The sequence below is a fragment of the Spermophilus citellus genome (assembly GCF_964194105.1).
Source record: "Spermophilus citellus genome assembly, chromosome: 2".
Classification (NCBI taxonomy): Eukaryota; Metazoa; Chordata; class Mammalia; order Rodentia; family Sciuridae; genus Spermophilus; species Spermophilus citellus.
In genome coordinates this window covers 58144029-58170553 of record NC_138183.1, presented here as the reverse complement: position 1 = coordinate 58170553, position 26525 = coordinate 58144029, and the positions used below count along the sequence as shown (strand labels likewise).

Sequence of the window (26525 nt, the reverse complement as noted above, 5' to 3'; positions counted from 1 at the left end):
GAAATCATATTGTGAGACAGATGAGCAGGTAAACTCTGAAGTGAAAAGGCCACAATCTGGGGAATCAAATCTGAGTTCAAATCCAGGGATCTATGCTTACAAATGCTAGGATCTAGAACAATCCCACTCCTCAACAGATCATCAGATGATCTTCATTCCTAAAATGGTGATAACAGTGACCCTTACAGAGGGCTGCAATGAATATTAAAGGACATGATGTTGACAAGAAGTGTCTAGAAAAGCGCTTAACACATCGTAAGGCTCAAAAATTGCAGCTGCTTTTATTTTCTCTCTTGTTCATGGCTGTCTGGGAAATCTGTTTCAGCAAAACTGAGAAGTGTCTGTTGAAAGGAAAGGCTCACTGATCAGCAGAAGGGAGATGCAGGGAATGATTGGGTGTCGGGTCAGATTGATGCCAATTTTGGCAAAAGTGATTTTTCAAATGAGGTCATATCACTAGGAAATTCAGCAAAGACTGCACTGTGTTATTTCCACTGTTTACAGTGTGTGTGTGTGTGTGTGTGTGTGTGTGTATTCAGCTGGATACTATGAAGCAATAACATAGTTACAGAAAAATACAAATGTAGATGCCTCTGAAAACACCAAATTACCTTTTTTATTTCAACAGTTCTTAATCCCTGTATTTCAGATGCTACTGTAAAAAAAGATATAATACAGTTATCAAAGCATTTTTATGAACATTAAATTTTCACCAATACATGGAGCTAGATGGGACTACATGGGCTATCATTTATTTTAGTAAAAAAATAAATGATACACAGTAGATGATTAGATCTGACTCATAAAGGAACTCATCATTTCTCCAGTTGGAAAAAAGCACATACCATCTCATTTCATCTCTTCATTTTAAGCATCAATTATATAACTATATAATCCATTTTGAATGAGTCAAGGACAGAATGCACTTTGCATAGAAAGACACATGCACAGCTGAGAGGAATAAAGTCACGGATGCATTTTTAAAAGAATCCATGGACTTAAGTGCCTAAACTTCTAGAATATTAGTCATATTGCAAACAGAGACTGCCATATGGTTAGTTTCTTCAATTTGAACAACTTTCAACTAATGTATCAAGCCAAAAAACCCTTTGCATCACGATTTCATGTAATTAAAACACAGGAGGATGATATTAATTTTCTCAAAATTTTGCAATCTTAATGGAAAAAGAAGGCTTCACTTAGTGGCATCTTCTAGTTTGCTGGAGTCACATTAAACAGAGGAAGAGAAGCAAATCAAACACACCAGTCTGCTCAGTAAGAAAAAACTACACAATCCTGATGATAATGTTTCCTATGTCTTTCAGGGTAAACATCAAATGGGAAAAGCTGCCACAGGCACAGAATCATGATGTTCAGATTTTTTTGCCAACCCACGTTTTTGTACCTCCGTAAAGATATGGGATGATTTGGGAGATGGGGGAAAAGGAAACAAAAAGAGAAAGAGTGCGAGGGAGGGAGGGAGGGAAAGAAAAAAACAGTGTTGCCGACCAAAATTCAGATCAGTAAAAGATACTTAAAATATTGAACCAATCTTACATGCATTCTTCTTTGAGCTGCTTTCCAGTGACTCAGATGTACTTATTCCAGAAAGGGGAAGAGTAAATGATGACAAACTGCCTTCACTCACCTACAAAATCCACCAATTATTTTAGAAGACTTTAGAAATAATCAATCTCCCTAAATACCACTTATTTCAGAATTCAATTTTTTTAGTGCATCTAAAGAGAAATATCATTAAACAACAGTGGCATTTGATAATTTGAAGGGAAATTTAAACATTATTCCTGATGATTTTTTTTTCTTTTGAAGAAATAATTTGCCTAATAACATGGGTAAATTGAAGCTAAGAGGGTAAAAAAGACTGATTTCAACTTACCTAAAATTTTAATAGTTTTCATAATCTCATTTAAGACAATCCTCTATAAATTTAAACAACTGATGCACAAAGACTAGGACTTAAACAAAAACTATACAATTAGAGCCTGTTAATGATAAACTAATCTAGTAATTGAGGAAGTCTGAAAGTGTTACTCAAGGCAAGATTGGTACAAATCTACTTCTGTCTTCAGAAGAAAGCACTGAGGAAAGGACTTGGAAAAATCTTGAACTATTTCAATATTGTAATTTATATATGGTAAAGAGAATTTACAGTTCACCTATGTGGGGTTTTTCAGTTGAATATTGAATACCGATTGATGCTAGTAATTGCTACACAGTATGTTTAAAATCTGGTATCTTAGTAGACCTTACATATATTCGATGATAACTCATTGAGATTATGGGAAAAGAAGAATGCTTGAAATCACATTCTTATAATGTTTTAAACTCATCAAGAGTCACACCTTGCCTCTTTGCCCACTCTCATCTCCTATCCTGCCCTATCTCAAACTCTGCACTCACTCAGTCACCCTGCTTAGAGGGCCACATATGTGTCCATGTCCCTGACAGTGCCACCATGGGGCCATTTATAAGCTCTTCTTGGTGTATGGACAGCTACCCACCTGGCTGCTCTGAGAAGGCCTCCTCTCTGAATGGAATGGACCAGCTTTGATTCTTCCAACTTCCAGGGTTACTGTGCCTAGGGAACACTGGGAGAGTGGTTGTTTTATGGAAATGCTTAAATAAAATTCTATAATCATCTTTAGCAATACATTTTACTCTTCAACACTGAGGTTTTGAAAGTGTTTTTCATTTGGGATTTCCACAGGTAAGGATATCACCAATCCTTTGTGAAAAATGCCTTTAAAACATTAAAACTAATAAAAACTAACAAAAACAAACAGCAGCAGCAACCCCAGGATTATGTCTTGTATCTCAAGATTTATATGGAGATTATTTTTACCAAAGCAAACAGAAATTCAGAATTGAGCAAATATCTCATGAAACACACTGATGTAGAAAGGCCAAATGAACTGAATAACCCAGGGCTTAAAAAAAAAATAATAAATTTGCTACTACAACCACAACTTATTTTTCCTTAATAGAAGAGGTGCTCATAAATTTGGGCAAATGATCTGTTGCTACACAGTACCTGAGTAGACTTCTTACATAATAGTTAAATAAATATTGTCATAAATACAAAATAAAAGCTGAAGATAATTTCCCTATAGCCCTTTACAAATAAGCCATAGGCATGCAAGAAATGCTACATAGCCTAATACTACAGGATGTAGTAGCACCACAAGGTGTTTGAGACCCTGGGCTTTTGAGTTCAGACACACTGATTTAAATTCAGACTGTGTTTTACTAGCTCTGTGACCGTAATGGATATCTAATGTTAATATAGTTGTTGTTCTGCATTTTTAGAATGTAGAGCATCATAAATTGTTAAGAAAAGTAATCCATGTACAGTGCTTATGACAGTGTCTAAGAGTAGGCATAAAGAGGAGGCACTGACATTGTTATGCTTCTGATGTGCTACCAAGGGAAGCTTGAACTTGAGAAGTCAAAACTTAACCTGAAATAGCCATCAGTTGATTTTTATCTGTTTTGTTGGTTCATCATTTTGTTTTGTTTTTAGCCCCAAACTTACCAAACTTTTCTTGGGAACTACTTGTGTTTTCAGCTTACATAAATGCAGAAGTTAACAAGTTCATGCATTTATTATTCACTATGCAGTGTTATAACTCTTTCATCTACCTATAACACAGCTCTTTCAAAGTCCAAAGGTTTTGATTATTGTAAAAAATTTAAGGTAATCTTTCCATTATAAAAGCAATTAATTCTCATTAGAAAAAATTGGAAAGCGAAATGAGGAAAAAGTTAATTTCAATAATTACCTCATAATTGTTGTTAAAAATTTATAAGGTTTCATTTTACATAACTGTATTGATATTGTAAACCACAATTGTTTTTTGTTTTATCTTCACTGATTACATTTTTTATATTAATATAGTTGTCATAAAGATCACTATAAATAGACATGTTTGTTATGCATCTTTGAAATACATGCCAAAGTTGATGTAGTTTTTTGTCAACTATGTTACTTCCAATTTTCTTATTATTACAAATAATACTCTGATGAACTTTATGTGCTTAAATTTTTCCATATTGTAAGTTATATGAGTAAGGTTTTTAAATGAAGAATTAACCAATCAAAATAACAAACAGCAGCATGAACATTATAGTATACAAATATTTAAGGTTCTCAACCATACAGGTTGTTACAATGGTTGGCTGCATTGATATTAAAATTATTTATGTTTTATGGATACTTTCTATTCAGAGACATATCAGTGCTACAGAGCCAACATATTTTTATCTCCAGAGGAAAACTGTTCCTCCTTAAAGCATTCTTAATGTTTAAAAAACTTCAATAAATTACAGGTTTTAATGTTTTGTTAATGGCTGATTTTATATCCACATTCATATTCAAAATCCTATCCAAATCATAGAGGCCAAAAATAAGAGCCTCGCCTGGAACATCCCTCCACGGCGCCCAGTCCACCATGGCAGAGCTGCCATGTGGACTCACAGCAAGATGTACCCAAGGCATGGGCACTGATGGAAATGGTTTTCTAGTTAATGTTGAATTATACTTCTTCAGGTTAAAAACCACATGAGGTAAAGGGGAACAAAAAGATAAGCATTGCCCATTTACAGGAATATATATCCTCCCTATAAACTGGAATATACCCTAATAAGAAATATGTCTATAATCCTAAGAAATGTATTTTTAAGTGATTATTCTGTACTTTACAATTCTTTTTTAAAATGAGACTCGTTCTGCCTTTTCAATAGGAAAATGATCCTTCTTGAACTTTCTTTGGAGGAATCTATTTCATAATGCGAAGTGTACTTAAATTTAGAATGATACCTAGGGATGGGGTCCTTCCAACAAACCGAATAATTCCCAGTGAAAGTACTGCCAGGTGAAACTGCATTAAATTATTTTCACTATATAAGGTTGGCCCACCCAAACTTGATTTTAAATACCAACTTTCAAATAGTTCAATAGTTTTGAGTCAGAATAGGATTTAGACAAAACATTATATTCTAATGCTCATAAATAATAAAATCTTTCTGCCACATTTTTTGTCACATTATTCATTATCCTTCATAAAGATGTTCACACTGCTATGCCAAAATAGGAGTTAAAAAAGAGCTGGGGACAGGAAAGCCTAGAAAATATGATCTCCAGAGGTACCATGGATACCCATCTGACCTCCGGTGATCCCCACATTGGGCAGTTCAGCCAAGACACCTTTAAAAAGCATCTCTGTGGGGCTGGGATTGTGGCTCAGTGTCAGAACACTTGCTTTGCATATGTGAGGCACTGGGTTCGATCCTTAGCAACACATAAAAATAAATAAACAAAGACATTTTTGGCTGCTTTGACTGTAGTGATGTATATATACATTATACTAAGAAAAAAGGATAACAGACGTTTAAAATAGTATCCAAAGTTAAATAAACAAAAAAGAAAACAGAAAAAAAAGAGCACCTCTGTGTCTGAGATGTGTCTAAATCTGTATCTAAATCAGAAGCTGTAAGAAATAATCCAGAAACAAAGATGGAGGTGCAAAGATTGAGACTTTTGTGTCTGAATATGTGTTTTGTTTTAAGCAAGAATTTACACAATATTCATCTTAGAAAGATTTACTAAAATTTCAGATACTCAGTTCATGAATCCTAATACTGCTAAATAAATACAGAACAACATAATAAACAGCTGTCACTGAAAATATGTAATAGCATATTTTTTGCAAAAAGTCTCAAAGAAGTTTATTTTTTCCAATTATAGAGAAGTAGGAAAAATGTTTTATTTGAGATGATACTTTAGAGAAGTGACTAAACTATTGTAGCTGAAGTTTAAATTCTCTTTCTTTTTGCTCTTATACACACTTATTTTTGGCATCGGATTTATACCTTTAGCAATGCAGCTACAGCTTCCTGGGTGGCATTGCGAACATCTTCTCCATTCACCATTAATATCTGGTCACCCTGCATCAGTCTTCCATCAGCATCCGCAATGCCTCCTTTGATAATATCTGACACAAATACTCCAGTATCGTTTCTGCAAACCATTTTGATTTTCAACATTATTACTTTTCCTCAACTGAAATGCAATGTTTATTTAATGGAAAGCTAACTTTTTTAAAAAGTGAAAAATTTACGTCTATTTTTAAGGGTTTTATTGTTTTGAGCAATGCTGGGGCAACATTATTAGAACACATTTTGTATTAAATAATGGCATATGTTTTACAGTATTTCAGAGATTGAGCAGATCTTTTATAAGCATATTTGTTGTTCATCAATTACATACTGTGAAGAGGAGGGGATACTATTCTTTTCATTTTATGGGCCACACAGCTAGTAAATGGTAAAAACAGGAATAAAGAGCCAGTTCTCGGATGTTAAATCTATTGTTCTTTCTACACCATTATGAATCCTTAAATGGATATTGACTTGTGGCTATGAAAACACATTGCTGTTATCATCAACACTATTAACATTGTTGGAAATAAATAACACATGTGTATCTTAAACTAAAACCATTTGTTACTCAAACTTAACTACCATTACTGCAATGTATTTTACTTTGAATCATTACAGCTTACTTAGACATAAGATAGATTTTTCCAAAATGAGCAAACATTAATCTTATTCCAATCTTTTTATAGAAAAATAAAAACTAAATGAAATAAAAAAAGTAATAACAAAACAAAACAAATCCCCAAACTTCCCATTAAGATACAAAAGTAAATGTAAACAGAAATGCATAGTGAAAGATGGGATATATCACTTGTTCTTCCAGGGATCTGACTCAAACAAAGCACTCTACCTTCTGATTCTAGTTTCACATCTTCAGAATTAGGGTATTGGATTAGATAATCTTTGTGTACTCTTCCTAATGTAAACAGGATGTGTTGCTGGAGCTTTTTATAGTTCCCTGGTGACCCCACATGTTGTGGTAGCCTGGTCCCCATGTGAATGCTAAGCTCACAGTGTTTCAGAACAGCTACACAACTGATATTGTTTTCCCAAAAATAATGTCTAATTTTTCAGACACATTCCTACTGAAATTTCAATAATATGATACTTTCTTTCTGTGTATTAAAAAAAATCATTAGTTGTCTCTTAAAAAACAAACTGGAATAAATATCCTTTTATTTCTGAATTGAAATATCCCTGCAGAACCAGGTAGGCATTTTGATACGCCCATTTCCAAAGGATATTCTGATGTAAAGGGCACAATTTCATAAATTTTGACTCAGTTGGGGGAAAAAAGAAAAACCCTACTTTGAAACTAGATATCTGAGGCCTGAAAAATGGTGATAGTAATTCAGTTTCTTTTTACTGAACACTTACTTCATTTGTTTCATTACCTGTTATTTTCCGATCCCAATGAGCTTATAAAACTAAAAGGAAAAAAATACTTATGGAACTTAATGTTACTATGACTTAATATAAATATTTTAAAACATACCTATAAATATTAAACTAATCATGTGCCCTTACTGATCTGCCTGCACCCATCCCCTGCTTCATGCTTTCTGTCCTGTGCTGATGGCATGCTCCTGTCATTCTGATCTTTCTCCCTGTATGATCCTCCAGTCCCTTCAGCAGCCCAACTATCATCTCAATCACTCTCAGCCTCAGTGCAGGCACCTCTCCTCATGGAACATTTCCCTAATCCACTTCTCTTGGTTCCTTTCTCCTCTGCTTCCACAGCTCCCCCATAATGTGTCTCTCTAATTTCTCAACAGATTGATTTGCTATAAGAATATTTTTAATTCTTGTTCGCCAAACTGTTAATTTTTGAGGTCAGAAACCATGTCTTATTTAACTTTGTACCTCAGATGTAAGGTATTTCCTGACACATAGCAAGCACACAAAAACACCAAATGGCTTTTTGTCGAGCATATTCAAAATCCCCCAATATCCTGATTTAAATGTTCAAAACCAGTATCATTCTATGCTTTCACTGTAAGTGGGCCAATGATAGCTACTTGCAGAACATGAACTATTGATAAAATTCTACTGTTGTTGCAATCAATTCCAAAGGCACACCTTTTACCAACAATACTTAATCCTAGGCCTTTCCCCGGCTTCTTCTGAAGCTCAATGGTGAGGGCATCACACACGTCCTCCTCTTTGTAGGGGGTCTCATCTCTGTAGAGTGTCAGGCGCACTCTTTGCGGCGTCTGTCTCAGGACGTTGATTGCTTCATCATGTGTAGCCTTTCTCAAGTCAATGCCATTCACCTAAACAGATATGGGACATTGACTAGGAGGAACTGGGGGAATTAAGTGAAGAAGGGAAGGGAGTTAAGAGGGCAGAGGAGAGAAAGAAAGCAGCAAAGAAACACATACCCTCTCACTGACCTTCTCAGTTATTTTTGAAGATCAAAAATAAGCAGTCTGTACCTCTAAAATCTGATCTCCAGCCCAGAGTCTTCCATCTTTACATGCTGCTCCTTCTTCATAAACTTCATGGATAATAATGGCGCCCTAAGGATCCAAATACAACATAGTATGCTTTATCCCATTCTCCTTTTGAATGGTGAGAAGAAATGAAGTCCAAACACAGCGTACTTTCCTGATAGCCATGGGGATTTATATACTCACTAGGTTTATATGTGAGCCAAATAGCATCATTCTAGGAAATATGTAATAGCATATTTTTTGCAAAAAGTCTCAAAGAAGTTTATTTTTTCCAATTATAGAGAAGTAGGAAAAAATCATAAAACATATAAATCATACTTAAATATAGTAAGGAAATATTATTGTTTCTATCCACAAACAAAATGATTCTGAAAGTATTTTTGACATTTAGGAAATTCTGTCTACAAAGCATCCAGTTTTTCAAACTCCTCTCAATATAGGACTAAACCAACCTGGATATTAATAAAAAGGAAATTAAGTTGTGTCAAGTACTAGTAAGATATTCTGAAAACTAAAGGTCACAGTAACAAGTGTAACACAATCTTACCGAGTCAGTAGTGATCAATACTCAAAGTAATGATCCTAGTACCTAATCAAATATTTGCCCTATAAATGAAAATAACAATAAGTGATTCATAATTCATATAATTAACTGATAGGAATCTCGCTGGAGTCTCTTGAAGCTGTCTGGAGGCTGCCTGCATGGCTGAAGCACTCTGGATGGGCACTCACCAGCAATGTGTCAGAACCCCCAACGATGCTCAGACCCAGCCCTGTTCGCCCTTTGGAAATCTCAATTGTTGTTTCACAACCAGGGATAATGGGGCAGGTTGCAGGATCAGAAGCAAAGATTGCTGGTGTTGATGATCTGCTTGTACCTAAGAATAAATTAAAAATGAAATAAAATAAGAATAAAAATGAACTAGAAAATATGTATAAAAACTCAACACAGGTTGTCTTTGGGATGGAGCAGGGAAACAGGTCCAGGACTGGGGGAAAAAGGAGAATTCTTCAATTTTGCCTTCAATCTTTTAGTTATCTTATATTTAAAAATGTCAAACAAACATGACTAGGTAATCATTGTTAATTTGGATGGTAGATACAAAATTATTTGTTTAATTATTTTAATTATCACTTGCTATTCTGTACTTAGACAACAAAACATATCACTAATCTTGGTCATGGTGCCTGCTCTTTTTACTTTTTTGATTTCCTCTTCTCCTAAGCATCTCTTCTTATGTAATCACTTCTGAACACATACGCACAGCACATATGCATACATGTACACATAAGCATTTGCAGTTTTCATTGTGGTGTCTAGTTGGTGTTTTCTAAACTCTGATACCAAATCCTAATGCAGACAGGTCAGAACTCAACACATAAGAATATGATATAAAAACAAGAATATAATTCCACACCTTGCTTTATGAGTCTTCATACTGTATCATATGTTTTATGATACAACAAAGAACACATAGCAATAGCATGTTTGGGAAAGCAAGGACACTCAGTAGGGAAGCGTATGCTTTAGGCAAGATGTTCTCTTTTTAGGAAATCAGAAACAGACTATTTTCTTGTTTCTGAAATGGTATGAACAGGTGTAAGATATTTTCTTTTATGTTAAGTTTTCATTTAGAATTTCATATTTTTATAGACAATGCTATTTAGGGACCAACATAAAACTGAAAAAAATGAAAAAATTTCCATAAAATCTTTTAACACTTCAGCAAATTACCCAGAATTACTTTCTAAATACAGGATTACTTTCATCAGAGATGTATTACTTCAAGACTTTTTGTCCAACTATATTATGAATGTTTTAAACCAGCATTTCCTTAAAAACCTGTCAGAAGAACTGAATGTTTCAGTTTGTAGGCCAAGATATCCTCCTAAGTTGAAAAATAAACCAATGTTTTTAAACCAAAATTTACTGCAGAACTTGAAATGATTCTAGTATGATTTTTCCAAAAAGTAACTAAAGGGAATAATTTCCCTCTATATACTCGTCTGGCAGTTTAATGACACACCAATCCACATACATACATTTCATCTAATTTGACATGATTGTCTAATACACACCAGCCACAGAACTCAATTTACATTGCATGTGGTAATAAATAACTAGCATTTTTAAGTTTCTTATTAGTGGCAGTGTTGATTCTATCTGTGCAACTGTAACTCTGAATATCCACTCTATAGATTAACTGAAGTTTAGAGAAGTTAAATTACTTTCCTAGTATAAAAAAAATCTAGAAAATGGTATTTCTAATACATTTAGTTAGATATTTGGACTCACAGATACTCTCAGCAAGAGATTTCTGGAGAACAAAGAGAGGATTCCTTTGTTTTAGAGAGGAAGAAGCTGATTGAGGCTGGAGTAGGAGGGTGGGTTTCCTAAGATACCAGGGCTGACTAGGGCACAGCACACACATCTTCTACCTAACAGTATAGGACTCTTCCTTTGGTATCCCTTCTCTTTAACTACCCTCTTACCAAAGGGGTTCCCTAAGACCATTAAACAATAAGATGCAGGCAGGCAGCTGATTCCCAGGCAAGGACTCTGCTGAGTTTGCTGCACATGCAGGGTAGAAATCAACCCTTACTTCGAATGGACTCAGGTTCCAGTTCAGGGGAGCCAGTCTGTGGGGCGACAGGAGATTGAGAACTGTTCTTTTTTTCTCCATTGGCTGCACTGGCTGATGGAGAAACAGACTGGAAATCTGGATTTTCAGCATGAATGGTCAGTTTTACTGTTGTTTTTGCTGTCTTCAGAAGGCCAATAAACTGGCAGGATATTGGTGTGAAGGAAAAACAAAATTCAAAAACAAATTATCAGATTTACACAAATGCAAGTCACTATTATTACTGGAATATAATTCTATCTTTGAGAGAAGAGACAGAAGCAAATGATTCCTTGTCAGGACTTGAGAAGCTAGAAAAGAAATGGTTCTAGTTTTTCTCTGATTTCTCCAAATGCCTAATATTGATTAAAGAGTGGTTAATTTCCACTCTTGGTTCTGACCAGATTTATCCTTATATAAGTAGAGGGCTTTTCAACTTTCATATTTCAATTACTCTCATCCATTTTTCTGAATCCCTCCAACCTTAGAACATATATGGAATATTTAACTCACTTCCTGATTATACAGAGAATCTAAAATAGTTTACACATGGACTTTTAGTAAAATGTTAAAAGCAAGATAGGAAAACCATGAATCAGAAAACTCAAGGCAAATAGAAAGTAAAAACATAAATTTATGGGTTAAAGGATCCAATTTATACAACCATTAAAACTGAATTTTTTTAAAAAAATGGCTTTAAGCTTCTTGCTGGCCAATGTAGAAACAGTAACATACTCAGTTACATGGTTCTCCTTCACCATAAGGAAGAAAAAGATCTCAGGGTAAACAAAGCATTGCTTCTAGCACTTATACACAAATACCCTCAAATGAAACTCCAAATAAGTATTACGATCACTTTTGAAGAGAAAGCTCAGATACACAGTACTGTTCAATTCTAATAACAATAATATATTTAAGGGCTGAGTTTTAAAGTCTGTTTATAAAGCAATTTGTATAGTAGATAGTCTGGACAGTAAAAATTCATGAGAAAATGATTCCTTTGGTCCTAACATGAAGTTAGTCATTATTTAGGAGTTTCAAGTTTCCCTATGACATTTATTAAAATTCCCTGAGAATACTGAATTTGCAATCAGGAAATAGTGAACATCTTAACATCAACTTGATTGGAAAACAGAAAATAGAAATTGAAGACCCTTAGTGAAACTCTTCTTTTTCTTTAAAATACCTTTTCAACTGGATAGCCAATAACAACTTCATCATCTACAGCCAAGATCTGATCTCCAACTTTGAGTCGTCCATCCTAAATGGAAATGTGAAAGATTATTAATGATTTTTCAAATGTAATTCCCTTTTCCACCACTTTGTGACGGTGAGAAAGGTCAAGCCTAACCTTGGCTGCTACTCCCTGCTCTGTTAAACTCTTCACAATGACTCCACTGAGCGTATCTTCTTCACTGATGGCAATGCCCAGTCCACCTTGATCCTAGAAGTGAAAAGAACATGCAGGAGACTTGAAATAGATTAACCTTATACAAGAAAAGAAGAAGGTATGTATCTACAACGGCTAAAAATAATCTTCCACCAAGGGCTAACAAAGCAATTAAAAGTTCTTCTTAATTCTACTATTAGAAATCTATTATTATTTTTTTTTAAAAGCAAACTTTGAAATTTCTAATGGGGAAAAAAATTCTCCTCTACTAAAATAGTCAAGTGATTTCATTCCTCTCCTATGTCCAACATCTTTAGAAACTTCAGCAAAATATGCTAAGAGCAGAAATGCATTCCATAATTTAAACCAAAACATTCAACACTTGCAGATTTAGTCTTGTGTAACTGGCTGACTGAATAAATCACTCAAAACCCACCGAAGTACCCTTGCTTCCTCTCTTTTTCCTCTGGATCTGAGAAATAACAATCAAGTCTGGCTCCTTCACTCTTTTCTGCCACCTTTCTTACTTTCAAAGAGAGATGCAATTAGTGCTATGTGCTCTGTCCTTTCTGGAATGGAGCACCCAGAATTGGTTCTCTAAAGAAGAGAGTTTTGATTTGCTGCAGAGTGACAATGCTTCTGAGTCCAAAGACATGCCCTGAAAACCTGCCAAGGCTGGAGAGCTACATGGTCTATATTTTCCACATTTTCTTTTATCAAAACCAAATGTTCAATAATAGTGGCCTTTACCTTTCTTTAATGTTTACTTTAATAAAATTAAAACAGAGTTTTGAATTTTCATTCTGGCCAGAGGTAATAACCTTTTGCATTATAGTTTTCATCCAGGAAAAATTCACAAAAAGTAAAATAGAGAAAAGGGAACTTGTGACAGTTTATCTGAAATATACATATATTAGCCCAACTTGCCTTCAGAGATACTTATGATAATGGCTCTGATATCAAGGTAAGGTTTCACCATCATTTTAAAGATGATCAACAATATAGTTTTTCTGAGGTAGACTCTTAATGCTGGGTGCATTTCAGACTGTCACAAGTATCCCTCTCCACCACCTCCCTCCACACAATTACTCATGTATGTGTAAGGCAGAGAAGACTACTCTAGCTTCTAATTTACCTTCTGCCTCACTGCAGAAATTCAGATATGCCACTTAACATCTCTAACCCTCAATTTTCTCACAGAGAAAAAAATCTAAATTTTCTTATAAAAAAATAATAGTAGTAACTGCCACTTGGCTAGAAAAGTACTTTGTTGTATAATAGGCACTTGCTGATACTTTACAAAGGGTTGTCTAACATCCATTCCCATCTTACCCTTTTGTAAAAGCTAGCAGACCTTCATTAAAATACCCAGTCCATCCACCCACTCCAACCATCCCTGACTACTGTCTCCCCTCCACCCTTCACCCCTCTCTTGCTGACTTCCATCTTTCCTCTCCTCACTCCCTCTCTCTTCCCCCTAGTTTCAGGTGGTAGTTTTATAACATGGACAGAAATTCTTTGATACTCCTCCCTTGAAGACAGTGAGTCTAAAAGTATGAGCTGGACTTAGTGACTTGAGCCTAACAAAGAAAAGAGAATAGAAGTGATGGTGTACAATTTCACACACAGGTCCAAAGAGGCACCAGGGTGCTCCTTGCTTCTTCTCTAAGATTGCTTGTCCTGCACAAGACCCACTGCCACTTCAAGAGGATATCCAAACAACCCCATTGTGTTATTCAACTTTTTGCACTGTGGCCAAAATACCGACAAGAACAAGTTGGAGAAGGAAAAGTTTCTTTTGAGCTCACATTGTCAGAGATTTCAGTTCATGAGTGGCCAACTCCGTTGCTCTGAGCCCACCGTGAGGCACAGAATCATGGCAGAAGAGTGTAGCAGAGGAAAATAATTCAGGATACAGCAGCCAGGAAACAGAAAGAGAGAAGACTGGACCACAGGAAAGATGAACCATTCTGGGACACACTCTCAGTAACCTAAGTCCTCTAGCCATGCCCCATCTGCCTATAATTACCATCAGGTTAGTCCAATTCGTCCATTAAAACCAGAAGGGACTGGTTATGTTATGGCTCTTATAATCGAATCATTTCAACTCTGAATATGCCTGCATTAACATAGGAGCTTTTGAAGGATATTCAAACTACAACATCCATGAAGAGGAAATAAATCCTCTTGCCAACAGTCATTCAAGGAAATTACATTAGAAGTGATGCACAGCCCCAAACCTTCAGACAACTGCAGCATTACCCGGCAATCACACAAGAAATTCTAACCCAGAACACCAGTTTCGGTCTCAAATTTTGGACCCACAGAAACTGTGAGACAGCAAGTGCCTTTTCTTTAAAGTTTATTAAGTTTTGTAGCAATTCCTTTGGTAGCAAAGTGTAAGTAGCTCCAAGGACAGGGTTTGAACGACTTATTTGTATAATTTTATTCCCATGGCCACTGTTGCTGTCAGAAGGGTAAACATATGAACTAGACTGGTTCATTTAGGATGAATTTTGGCTCTTTTGCTCAGAATACTGGAGCAGCCATTCTTCTCCCCATTTACCCAACCACATGTAAAGAGGTTGTACACATCCCTAACTGTGGTTGCCAATCATACTAACACTACGAGGAAGACTGACCTTGGCATCAAGCTGCCACTGCGCATGGCTGTGCAGAGGGGGGGGGGGGAGGGAAGAAGGGAGGGAGATATCTTGCCCTTGAACCACTGAGCCCAGTACCAACTATCTTTGAAGACTGTTTGTTAACCAATTACTTGAGTTCATAAATCCTGTTTTTTGATTAAGACTGATGGAGAAAGCTTTTGTGGTTATTATTACTATTTGCAACAGAGGGAGTCCTAAAAGGAACAATAAGTCACACATCTGCATGTATACTATGCTCCAAACCAACTTAGTATACTACAAAAATAATTAAGCATATACACATCTAAAATTTATTGGTGTCAGGGAAAAAAAAAACATGTAAGGCAGTATCGTAGGGTGTGAGTATGCAATTTCTTAAATAACTGCTCAACTTTCCAAATTATTTCTCCCAGAATGGTGTGTGTGTGTGTGTGTGTGTGTGTGTGTGTATGAACACAAATACATAAGCATATATATTCCTTAGCAATAAAAGACCTGAGATAAAAGTTCTGAGCTAGTTATTAAAATACTATTCTACTTGCACATATGATTATATGATCAATGTAATGCCACATCATATACAACAAGAAGAATGAGAAGTTATACTCCATATATGTATGTCAAAATACATTCTCCTGACATGTATAACTAATAAAAACAAATAAAATAATAAAAATACTACCAAACAGTGTATTTATGAAGAAAAACTATATAAACTAAATAGCTAGAAAAGAATTAAAATAATAATTAAAAGTGGGATAAAGCTAAACTATTGTTATTATTAGAGGATTATATGGAAGGTGAAAGATTTGCTAAAATTCAAAAGAAAAACTTAACTTAATGGCATTTGGAGGTTTTCACCACACACACACACACACACACACACACACACACACACAAAAGTATGAATATGAAAAAATCTCTGACAATCTTAGAAGGTTACTACCTCCTTTGATGTAGCATACATTTTTTGAATAAACTGTGATAAAAATAAATCTTTAATAAAATATGTTTTCTGATAAATTGAATTAGCATATCACTCAGCCACTGAGTATTTAGATTATATATATGAGAACTTTTTGTTTGAACTTCCATTTTACTATTTTTTCAAAAAGTAAAAGGATAAAAAGATAATAAATTTGTTGAGAGAATTTCTGAAACAGAACTAGAAACAACTATTACTATAACTGCAATTTTTAGATGATGCAAAAATCTTCTCTTTCTGACTCTCCTGATCTCAGTATTTCCTCCCTGTTGCAAGAGTAGCATTCACTCATTCTTCAATACACCCATCCCTCTTACTCAGTGTGAGCTATGGTCTGGGAGAGAAAGTATGAAAGTTTCTTCTCTCAACATGTGTGCATTTGGGATGTATAGAAAAGACACCACATAAAAGCTTTCCACAAAAGACCCGCTCTTGGGCCATACATGATTAAGGGACACATACACAGAGACATTAATAGTAAGCATTATATATGTCAGAATATTGAAAGATTTAATTTAATTTAATTAATTATTTATTTTTTATTTGTTCTAATTAGTTATACATTGAAAGATTATTTTAAAAGGAGAGGTGAGGCTTAAGCTGGGTCTTCAGTATATATAGGATTTAGACAAGGAGAAAAAAAGCAGAAGGACAGTCCAAATGATATAAACAAAAGCAAGGAAGAATAAATTCTTAAATTTTTCTCCATGAGTTCTTCATTTAAATTAGTATGACTTACATAGAGGATTCCTATAAGGAATCCACAGGGTAGATGGGACAACACTACCAATTTAAATGGTTAAAAAAAAAAATCAGATCTGGAGGTAGTATACCAGAGGTTAAGTATAACAGCAAACCCACAGGGTTGCAAAGGAGTGACAATGAACATGTGACATTACCTCTGAAGTATGTTTTCAAATAATTAAGCATTAAAAATATACAGGATAGCAGATATGATAAAGAATTTCAGATGAGGCATGTGTGTTAGAAGGCTGGTTAAGTCTCCCATCTGCTTAACTGAGTTTTATTTCCATGTCATTTCATAATAAAGTTAAAGAGTTTAGGATTAGTGTGACTATTCACTTGATATCATTTTTAGTAATGTTTCCTCAGAGGAAGTATTCAAGGACACATTCTGTGGGCTACTCTGAACCTCATGGTTTAAAAATAATTATAATAGCTTCCATTGTGGTAAATGTTTTATGTACATTTTTCATTTAATCCTTACAACAGTATCCCTAATACAAAAAATATTTTCTTCATCTTACAGATAAGGAAAGTGAGGCACAAAGAAGTTAAATTGCTTGCATATAGCCCAGAGAGCTTAAGTAACTACAAAACCCACACTTTAAGTCATTAAAAATCATGATTAACTGCTTCTGTGTAGTTGATTTTTTAAAAGTCATGAATATTCTCCTTACTTTGGTTTCTATCAATAAATATTCCAGTGACCTGAAACTTGAATCTATCTAAAATCTACATGTAAATGGAAGCTTTCTGTGGGCAAAACACTGATGTTTTCAAAGGTCCTGAATTCTTTAATATACAGCAACTAATTCAGACAGGCATGTGCACATTATCAACAGACATCCATGAATACATCATCAGCAGGAGGCTAAGGCAGAGCCCAAGTTTATATTTTGCAATGAAGGACTCTTGCTCATTATCGCATCTACTCTCACAATAACTTTATGATATGGGTGGCTGTATTTACAGAAGAAAAAAGTGAGGACAAATGTGATTAAGTGATTTGTCTTAGATCACATAATATGTGAGAGGATTTCTGACAGATTAGGTTTCTGTCTCTCTCGCTGCTAGGCTAAATGCTAGGCCTAAAAATTCCAGTTTATCAGTTGGACAATGGATGTTGCTGAAAAGTTCTGAGCAGGGGACTGATGGAATACATCAAACAGGTGGCCTACTTCAGAAAAAGAAAGCATCAGAGAAAACCAATGTCAAGAAGCAGTGCGACCTCTCTTGGCCATATGATTCTTTCCTAATAATTATAATGATAATAATAAAAGGCAACACTTTTATATGTGTGTCAGGTTCTAGACACTATATATAAATATGTATATATTTAATTTTCACAATATATATATTTAATTCTCAATATAACCCTATAAGGTAAATACAATTATTATTCCCATTTTGGAGAGGAGAAACCATGTACAGATTAAGAACTATGACCTAGATCAGAGTATCACTAAGTGGTGAATCCAGAGCTCTAATACAGGTGACCTGGCTTTATGTTTGTGCTTCCAACCACAACAGCAGTCTGCTCCTCATTTATCTAACAAGTTCATTCCACCAATACTTCCTGGGTACTCATTATACAATAACAGGATATACTAAGCTTTAGGTTAATAAATTAGAATCAATGCCATGAAAAAATATATGTAAAAAAATCTTATTTTAGACTTTTCAAGAGATAAACATAAACCAAAATTAGAAAATCATTATAAATAATTCAGCATATGTTTAAATGTTTCATAATTAATAGTAGGTAAATTATCGTACTAGTTAAATACTATAAACTCGTGATTTCAGGATTTTAAAAAACAAAGCCCTGAAATCAGTATGAGATTGGAAAAAAATCCCCCTTCAATGGCAACAGAATGAGGAATCCTTATTGCACTGTATGGACAAAGGCTTTAAAGACATCGCTTCTTTTCCCTCCAAATAAAACAAGATAATCCACACAATAAAAAATTCCCTTATACCTTTATTATAAGACAAGAGCAACCCATTTTTCTGCCAGGTTATTGAATTATAAAAACAAAACCAAATCAATATAGTCATTTTTCAAACATAATCTGACTAGGTGCCATGGATTATGCTATTTTATAAGCAACTCATTTATTCGTTACATTAACCTAAGATAAAGGTACTATTATCATCTTCAACTTCAAGGGGAGGAAACTGAGGCAAAGAAAGATCATAAAATATATAAAGTATATAACTAATGAAGCAAGGGTTCAACTCAAACAGAATGAATCTGAAGCCCAGGTCCTGAGCATCATGCTATAGTAGCTCTGGCTGGAGAGCAGTGTATGTACCACTCCATTTCTATCTGTAGGGTAGCATTTCCTGTAAACAACCTGCTCTCCCAGTCTACCTCTTTCTTCCCACTAAGTTCCTCACTGCTCTTTCTGCTTATCCTCTAGTTCACCTGCTACACATTTGCTTTCCAGCATGAGCCTGCAGCTCCTGAAAGCATTCATAGGTTTCTGCTCAACAAACCTCTTTTGAAAAGTAGATCCTAGTCATTGAACTATTTGAAAGCAAATATTTTACTGATGCCTATCAGCAAAAATTCTACCTATTTGAGCTTTCAAGTTTTATAAAGGACAAAGACTACATAACTTCTATTTCTTCATTTTTATATCCCCCCAGTAGAACCTTAGTAAATGAATCAAACGAGAGATCATGAATTTCATACCTTGGAATAAAGTATTAATAAATAGTGGTTCTCAATTTTTATTGGGTATTAGAATCACCATGAAGGATTATTAAAACACATATGACCCTGTGTTTATTCTGGCCCACCCCTAGTGTTTCTCATTCAGCAAGTAGCCTGGGTGGGCCGGAGCATCTGCACTTCCAAGTGATGCTGATGCTGCTGGTCTGGAGACAACACTTTTGAGAATCAGTGAATTGGAACACAGATATGAGGGTCATCACATCATTTCATTCCCATTCAAAGCAGATTTACCTTGGGAAGCTCCAGATGGTGCACATTTTTAAATGAACTGAGGTCCACAACTGTATCAGAAATAGCAACATTTGGTTCCACCTGACAGAAAAAGAAATGGCAAAAAAGGCAACTAAATATTACACATTTTTTTTTTAATATAAGGGATCTTGGTCAAAATTATCTCATATATTACAATTCATTATTACTATTTTAACATCTTATGGAATTTATGAACATTCCATTCTCTTAAAGTACTTAGGAGATGTAACTGATCAGCAACTGCTCTGGCACACAGAATGACTGTGTGGCTCCAGAGTCTGCGGACTGACTCCATAAAGACATCTAACAGTAGCTCAGCCATCCCAAGTAGAACTCACAGACACTCAGAGCACCAAGAAGGCACCACTCACTATTCTTCCTGCCTTAGTTATCATGTGAATTTAGATATTATTAAATGTTTTACCTGAGAATTAATGAAACACTCCTTCTTCTTAAGGAACATATTTAGTACTATTAATATGAAAATAAAAATTTCCCCTCTATAACCATCTTAAGTAATGATGAGACTCAGTTCAACATCAAGAGCAGCTAGGATACATCATTTATCCTATGTACAAATAAGCCCCCTGGTTATATATTCATTCAGAGAAGAGGGTTTCTGTTCCCATACCTTCTCCCACTGATAATCACCAAGGTTCCTCCAATTTTTAGCATTTCACTTTCTACTACCTCCTTTAATTCACCTTACATATATATTCAAAACTTTCCCAAATCAAAACAAAATTACCAATAAAAAGATTTTTGAACACTTTGTTACCCTCTAGCCACTGTCCTCTCTCCTTAATCTGTTTGTCATTATTTGCTTTTTCCTTTCCTCAATGCTTTCCCAATAATCTCCAAGTTAGCAAATCCAAGGCACTTTCTGTCATGTTCTTACTGGGCGCCTCTGCAGCATCCAAGGTTTTGAAACATGCCCTCCTCCTTGAAACATGCCTCCTCAGTGCTGTGCAACATGCCCTTCTAGTTCTTTTTCCTTCTCCCTGACCTCCCTGTTCAGCCTTTCTCCTTTTTGTTCACATTACACGAGTCTGCCTTTGGCCTTCTGTACTCTAACATTCTCTATAGGCAAGTGCTTCGTCCTCCTGGTCCACAAATACCAAATTTGTATCTATGGGGATTCATCTGTAAACTCTAGACCAATGTCCTAAGGTACACTTCTATATGACTTCCCAACAGGCACTGAACTTTTAAGCTGCTTCCAATAGAATGTGGATAGTTTGGCAAATATATACTCCTTTTTTCTTTATTTTCTATTTTTGACAATTCAAGCCTCACCAAGTCAGATATCAAATCAGATATCTGAAAGCCTTATACATCCTTTTATTCACCAGCATATACCCAGCCCAATGAGGCAGAATATTCAGAAAATATTTATTGGATAAATATTCAGTCACTTTTTTTGTTCGAGTTCCAATATTTATTTGAGTTCCATACTTTCTCACAAAGTCAGCCTACAGTATTCTGTCAGGATGCTCACCATGATCTGGCCCTGTGTCCTTTATAAGGCTCTTTTCCTCACCACTCCCCATTCTCTGCCCTACACTGCTCAGTAATGCTCTGCAGTTTTCAATTTCTGGCATGAGCCAGTGCTTCCATGCCATTCCTTACTTTATGCCCTCTGTCTGCAATGTTTTTGCACCCAAATCTTGCAACATACACTTCAAGAGTAACTCCTCTATAAAGTTTTATTCTCACTCTCTTCCTAGAAGCAGAATTGACACCTCTTCTCTGGCTCACACTGCTGCCTATGTAGATTCTACTGGTAGCCTTCACATGAGTAGTGTGCTTATTTACATGAGTATCCACATTTAGTAAGCCATAAACACAATGTACTAGGTTACAATTCACATATAAACTCATTATATGAAGCTATAATGCATCTATCTTTGATACTGCAGTGCATTTTCTATAATTGTTAGCTGAGTTAATAAGAGGGCATATCAATCAAATCTTTCCACAGAAACAAACACAAGTTCCAAATAATACCTCCTTATTTTGAAGATTCTCTGAGGTAGAAGGCAAAGATTCTACTGTATTTCCAGGACATACAGCCATCTGACTCACTGCCTCTTTATTTCTAAAAGGAAAAAAGAATCAGCCTATTATATCCCCATAATGATATTATTTTCTTTTTCTTACTTGAAGTCAGATTATTAGGAAAAATTCTCTAACCATAAAGACTTAGAACTACAACAGTCAAACATATATGTTTTACTTTCATTCAAAAGAACTCCGGGTTGAAATTCTACCCTCCTCCCCCCAAAAAAAAGTTTAGTAAACCAGCAAAAGAAAATGCTCACCTGATAAAAATTATTTTTACTTTAGAAGGGGCACATTTAATTATTGATGAGGCATTTTGATGACTTCTTCCATATAAAATTTGACCATTGATCTATGAAAAATAAGCATCATTAGTTAAGTCTCAAATTTCAATTTCATAAGATTTTATCATCTTATCTAGCTAATAAAAAGCACATTTCTTTCTTTCTTCAAAATATTACGTTTTTTCCTCCATAGAACATACACATGACTTTGGATGGTGAATAAATAAAAGCTCAAGGTTAAAGCCAACATTCAACATTCAAGTAATAGGCACGAAATCTGATATCCATTGATTGCTGGTAGAAGCACCATTTGGAACAACTGAAGGAGAGTAGATAGCCAATTCCTGGCAGGCACTGGGATTCCAACATGCTCTATAAAGCAAGGGCCCTGTGACTTGCAAAGACCATTCTGGTAAGCCTCCCCACTGTCGTGTGTTCCAGTTGGTCCCAAGACTCAAGTCCTGGGAATAGGTCTCTGAGAAAAGCGAATCTAGGGAGATTCAAGATATAGGCTACAGATTGTGCCTAAGCTTCTTGTCATCTAATTGTTTACCTAGTGCTGCATGAGCTTACTAAGCCAACAGGGAAACACATTAAGCACAAGGAATTGTAGAAAGGCTGTACGAAGACACCTGGGTCCTACCTTTAGGCAATAAGGCAGACAACACAAGCAAATAAAATTCTAAATGCTATAAAGTATGCTCCACAAATTTATTTTGTTTGGCAGGCTGAGTTACTGCTTTCATTCTTTAGCCTTAACCTTGGCCCCTGCCTCATCTCACCCCATCACTTCTCCCATTAGGGATTCAACTTCCAGAATGTCCAGTGGGTCAGTGTCATTACTGGAGAATGATTATATGGCTTTTCAAAAACTCCTAATAAAAATGCAATGCACACACACAAAAAAAAAATGTTTTTGAAGTGTGATTTTTATTACTGTCTTGGGGCAAAGATTGTTTCTGGTGCTACACAGTCATGACCTTTTAATGGAAGTTAGTAGGAACACAGACTCTACTGAGTAGAGATTTGGTTTACAGCCAAATTTGCTGCAATGCATCTATTTTATTAGGCCGGTGATAGTTTTCTCAGTCACCATGAGGTATGGGTGATTTTATGGAAAGAGAAGATTACATTGCTCTTATACAGCAAGAGTACATTCAAAGTTGTCCACCAGAACTTACCTCTAGAAGTTCATCTGCAATCTGTAGTCGACCATCTCTCCCTGCTGCTCCATTGGGATCAATCCCCACTATAAAGACACTCATTCTGGTTCGGTCTTTGTTCCCAGCAAGACTTAGACCCAAACCACTACGACCTTTTTCCAGCTCAATCATATGCAGCTCTCCTGTTAGGGTTCCATAACGCTCTCTAATATTTTCTGCATACAACAACAACACCATATGTATTTAAAGTTAATTCACATAATTCTTAGTAATGCTTTACTATGGAAGGCTATTTACTTTCATCACAAGAGGGAATTATTTGAATCAAAATGTAAAAAGCTAAATAGATGGGCTGCCTGGACATCAGAACTGGTTTCCTGAAGTACTCAAACTTTGAAGAATTTATTTGCATGAAGTGTACAAAGAACATAAATAATGTCTGATTAATCAGTTCACCTCAGGCCTAAGAGAAATGATTCACATTTACAAACTCTCAAAAGCACAATTAAACCTGAAATTTACTTCATTCTTTGGAGAGCCGAAAAGTATTAATGCATCCAGAACAATTGTGTTGACTAATTCAGTGGGAGCTTCTCTTCCACAGGAAAATCTAGACTGTATATTACATTATATATTACATCATGTTGGGCAGTTGCTCAGTGTGCACAACCAGAATGAAAGAAATGGGTTATCTTATTACACAGAGCCATTAGGCCAGAACAAATTGACTATACTTGCCTCAGCCTTGAGACAGGTCCTAATTAGGTGAGACCATTTATATCTCCCACTCTACATCTTTAAGAGATGGAATTTATTTTCTGCCCCCTTTAATCTGAGAGGGCAGGGCCACACTTGGGTCCTGCAAGGTCCAGATTAGTGACCAGTCAGTAGCCAGTACTAACAGCCAAATGCACAAGTGAGTCCTCTTGGAAGTCTAGCCCCGCAGAGCCCAGTCAATCTCCATACTACAGATTAATAATACATTGTCGTTTAAGTCATTAAATTTTAGAGTGGTGTGATAATAGAAAACTGAAACATTCTGGTACATATTTTTCCCTGAGTACATTCTGGTACTGTGGCTTTCTTAAATAAGGGAATTAGTAGATATTTTTTAAAATGAAACTTTTTAACAAAATGACACATTCATAACTTTTGGATGAACTTTTAATCTTTCTCTGCAAAATTTTCTTAAAAAAGAGAGATACCCCATGGATCCTAATACATCTGACTTTGAAAAAATGCTCATCAAATCTCCAAAGTTTTGATCTCAACAATTATACTATGTTACAACCTACTACAAAAAAGTACCAGAAATTCAGAGTATAATATCAACAGCTGCCAGATTTTACAGTGAGGAATCTGAGACCTAATGAAGTGTAATGTTGGTTCAAGATCTCAGGGTGGGCTGATGTGGCATATCCTGTCCTCGTTAATTCTCATATGAGGAGCAAAGGGGTTTTGGGAATGCACATTTAAAGGAAAGGAAGAACATGACTTCATGCCTCAGGAATGTATGTTGTATTCAAGAAAAACAAACAACACATTTTTTTTTTTGACTAAGAACTGCAATGTCTATCATAAAGCCAAAACATACTTGTTCATACAAGGCATAAGTCTTCAGGAAAAAAAAGCTTTTTAGTACCTCTTATAATTAAATGCATCACAAATGACAACTTACTCCAGCTGTAACCAAACTCATCCTCTTTGTCCACATCTTCTGAGATTTTGGTTTCAGATGACTGTGCATAATCACTGCCCATTTCTGCAAATGCTGAAGGAGAGGGTGGAGGAGCCTCACACAATGGAGCCTTCTCTGGCTCTGACTCTGACTGACTGGGTGCCTGTGGGAACAAGAAGAATGCAGTGGGTATGTGCAGTCTGAGGAAGAAAACCTTAAGGAAAAGACATAAGTATAATGTCAAAACAAAAATGGCCTTAAAATATCCACCAAATAATGAAAAGCTCAAATATACATTTATTAAATGTTAGAGAGGATTCAGGTAAAGTTTAAATATACAGAAAAAAGTAATTTCAGTAAACTGTTATTTGCTATTATAAGCGAATGAATTCAATTTGAAGGCTTAAATGACCTAAGATAGAAAATTATACAAACTTTCCCTGTTGAAAAATACATTCTCGTTCAAAAGTTATCATAAATATTCAAGGGTCTGCGCAAGTTTGTGGAGGTCTAAAAAAGTCTGCCAAGAAACAAAGAAGAAAAAAGAAAAAAAATTAACGAAGATGTTGTCCTTTAAATCTTGTTAGCAAGACTATACAGAACAAATTCTTTATTAATACCTGAATCCTCTCTTCAAAGGGCCCTCAAGAAATCCATGAAAAACAGCATTCCACATGCAGGTTCCTCTACCAGAGTACCAGTCGATGTTAGCATATAGGACAGGGACTCATATCTGAGGAATGTGATTTTAAGGGATAGCACTGTATTTCTCTTGCCAAAATAGCTTAGGCAAAAACGAAAACAGAGTACTTCATAAAAAGTCCACATGTGGCATACTTACTGTCACTTAGGACCATTGGTCCTATCAAAAGAAATGGGGTTTGGTATGATCTGCTTCTTAAATTAGAGATTACCAAACAGAATGTAAGAGTTTGAATTGTCTTTGAGCCACTAAATTCACTTTATTCATTTGTAAGATAAATAATCCTTTTGAAACTGAGGCCGCGAGAAGAGAAAAATTTTGTTCAAAGTTACACAATCCTAACTAGACTTCCTTTTGCTTAATTCTTGATCCAATGTACTTTGTATTATACTATGCTGTCTCCTCCAATTTCTATGGTAAGGCAGTGCCTGACTCAAGCGTCAGAAAAACCTGACTAAACTGCTAGTCCTTGTACGACCCTGTCGCTGATGCCTTCAACCTGTATTTTTTTTCTTAACTCTTCTTTCCTGTACTTTTTCCTGCATAAAAAAAAAACTTTTTTTCTTTTATAGGTGTAATTTAGGAAACCATGTTTTTCTTTTTTTAAACCTACTTCTAATAAGAACACACCAAATGTACAAAAACTTAGGAATTATTAATGGGGCCATACTCAGGATACCATAAAATATACCTAACACTACATGAAACTGAATAAGGTCTTTCTTCAATGACTCAAAAAGCATTCATTTTTCTGGAGAGGTCTGGTTTATAGAGACTTTGGGGCAATTTTGTTTTTTGGTTATATAATTTGCTACATACATCAGTCAACACATCATTGGCCAAACAGATAA

The 26525-nt window shown here is 35.4% G+C and overlaps 1 protein-coding gene across 1 annotated transcript in view; it reads right to left on the bottom strand.

Moving 5' to 3' along the window:
• The window catches only part of MPDZ (multiple PDZ domain crumbs cell polarity complex component), a 151868-nt gene that overhangs the window by 6978 nt on the left and 118365 nt on the right, over positions 1 to 26525 (bottom strand). The window contains exons 29-43 of the mRNA XM_081281986.1: positions 24972 to 25134; positions 23312 to 23508; positions 22107 to 22198; positions 21793 to 21883; positions 19765 to 19845; positions 12381 to 12473; positions 12216 to 12290; positions 11012 to 11192; positions 9141 to 9286; positions 8391 to 8474; positions 8035 to 8228; positions 5890 to 6037; positions 2523 to 2609; positions 1558 to 1648; positions 612 to 655 (exon numbers count right to left, since the gene is read on the bottom strand). Coding sequence (XP_081138112.1) covers positions 612 to 655; positions 1558 to 1648; positions 2523 to 2609; positions 5890 to 6037; positions 8035 to 8228; positions 8391 to 8474; positions 9141 to 9286; positions 11012 to 11192; positions 12216 to 12290; positions 12381 to 12473; positions 19765 to 19845; positions 21793 to 21883; positions 22107 to 22198; positions 23312 to 23508; positions 24972 to 25134 — 1767 coding nt within the window. The remainder of the gene's footprint in view (positions 1 to 611; positions 656 to 1557; positions 1649 to 2522; positions 2610 to 5889; positions 6038 to 8034; positions 8229 to 8390; positions 8475 to 9140; positions 9287 to 11011; positions 11193 to 12215; positions 12291 to 12380; positions 12474 to 19764; positions 19846 to 21792; positions 21884 to 22106; positions 22199 to 23311; positions 23509 to 24971; positions 25135 to 26525) is intronic.